Genomic DNA, 1611 nt, shown 5'->3' with positions numbered 1-1611 from the left:
GCAGGAGGTCCCCTTTGACTTTTTTCTTCTGTTGAAGAACAGAACTGGCTGGAACATTTTACATGTATGTGCACATGCCTGATAGAAACCACCATTTCTTTATAAATACAGCATTAGTTCAGCTAGTAATTCAGTGTACGTGTCTCAATGTGAGATGTGCAAAAGAAAAACCCATCTGTGGTGTTGTCAAGTTCTGTTTAAATGGGAGTGTGAACCAAGTAGCTGATAGGCACTGTGCAAGTATCGATCTGAGCAGGATATTTCAGCTAAAACTGGGATTTCAGACCATAAAACATATCTAGTGGAAATACACCGTGCATAAAAAGTCCTACCGGACTGTGTTGCTGAATCCCTCCTTTATTAACAGCTGTTCTCTGCTAACAGGCTGCTTTCAGAAAACGGGGAAGGCCTGTCAGCTCTCCCCTCAGAGCAGACCGAAGCTGAAGGCTCCTCCCCACTCAAAGGCTACCTGCAAGCCTTGGACAGCCAAGGGAACCCCCTCTGTCTCAGCTGTCAGCAGCCGACAGCGCAGCTGGAGCCGGGCTGCCAGGCCCGGGCCTGGGACACGCGATTCTGCTCTCATGCCTGCCAGGAGGACTTCTCCATCCGCTCCAGTCAGAGCTACCTTCGGACTAAAGTGTTCGAAGTGGAACATGGTGTTTGCCAGTTCTGTAATCAAAACGCCCAGGAGCTTTATCTCAGCGTCAGAGACGCACCCAAGAGTCAGCGGAAGAAACTACTGGAGAGTTCTTGGATGTCTGACCTTCCTCTTGGGCAGGTACCAGTGCTGGGTTTTGAGTGGTAACAGCTCATCTGTGTGTTCCTGTGACACATAGCTCAGAGAAGTCCCAAATGTTCTTCTCACAGGTTGATGACCGCAGGTTAACCTGACACCAACAGCAGAGTAAGAAAAGCCCCACAATGATGTTTTCTAACCTGTTTTTCAAAGGCACAGGCATCAGAACGCAGATTCCTCGGGGCTGTGAATATTGCAGCCAGATCTACTGGAAGAGCACTTTGTTAACCAACGGTATGGTTGTGAAACCATTTCTGAGGGGATGTAGTCCAGCAGTACTGGGTTATTCCGACTTTGCAAAAATTTGGTTGGAGCTTAACGACAGCCAGTTGTCACAGCTCCTCTGAGAGTCACCTCAAAATGCATTACAAACTACTGCCATTCTTCCGTGGCTGTGATTGCCTCTTCGCTGTCTTGAAACCAGTGGAGCAGGGAAGGAGAACACTGCTACATGAAGTGGAGATTTTCATTCAGAAACTAAAATACTGTTTTACTTTCTGCTGCAGAATTGAAACTCTGCTTCAGAGGCTACTGGTTCAAAGTTGTTCACGTAACTCGTGCAGACCCCGTGAAACTTGTGAAAGAAACAGTAATTTACTGTCACTTGTGGCAGGCGTGAGGTCAGCCGTGCGTTTAAAGCCTGCACCTTTGTAAAATAAGGTGGGGCACAGCTAAAAGACTGCAAGCAGGAGTCTTGTGTTTCTCACAACCTGCTACACCAACAGAACCCCGTGTGCTGTTTGTGACCTTCTGAGAGGTGACACGGGGATTTATCCCCTGAGGTTTTCTCAACGCTCCTCATTACAATTCCTGCT

General features: G+C 47.8%; 1 protein-coding gene across 1 annotated transcript in view; it reads left to right on the top strand.

Moving 5' to 3' along the window:
• Positions 1–1611, top strand: part of ZRANB3 (zinc finger, RAN-binding domain containing 3) — a 41982-nt gene that overhangs the window by 39096 nt on the left and 1275 nt on the right. The window contains exon 18 of the mRNA XM_010130995.1: positions 385–778. Within this exon, the coding sequence (XP_010129297.1) occupies positions 385–778 (394 nt within the window). The remainder of the gene's footprint in view (positions 1–384; positions 779–1611) is intronic.

The sequence above is a fragment of the Buceros rhinoceros genome, unplaced genomic scaffold (genome assembly GCF_000710305.1).
Source record: "Buceros rhinoceros silvestris isolate BGI_N320 unplaced genomic scaffold, ASM71030v1 scaffold4542, whole genome shotgun sequence".
NCBI classification, from domain to species: domain Eukaryota; kingdom Metazoa; phylum Chordata; class Aves; order Bucerotiformes; family Bucerotidae; genus Buceros; species Buceros rhinoceros.
The sequence above is the reverse complement of the archived record's forward strand: the minus strand, read 5'-3'. Positions and strand labels throughout refer to the sequence as shown.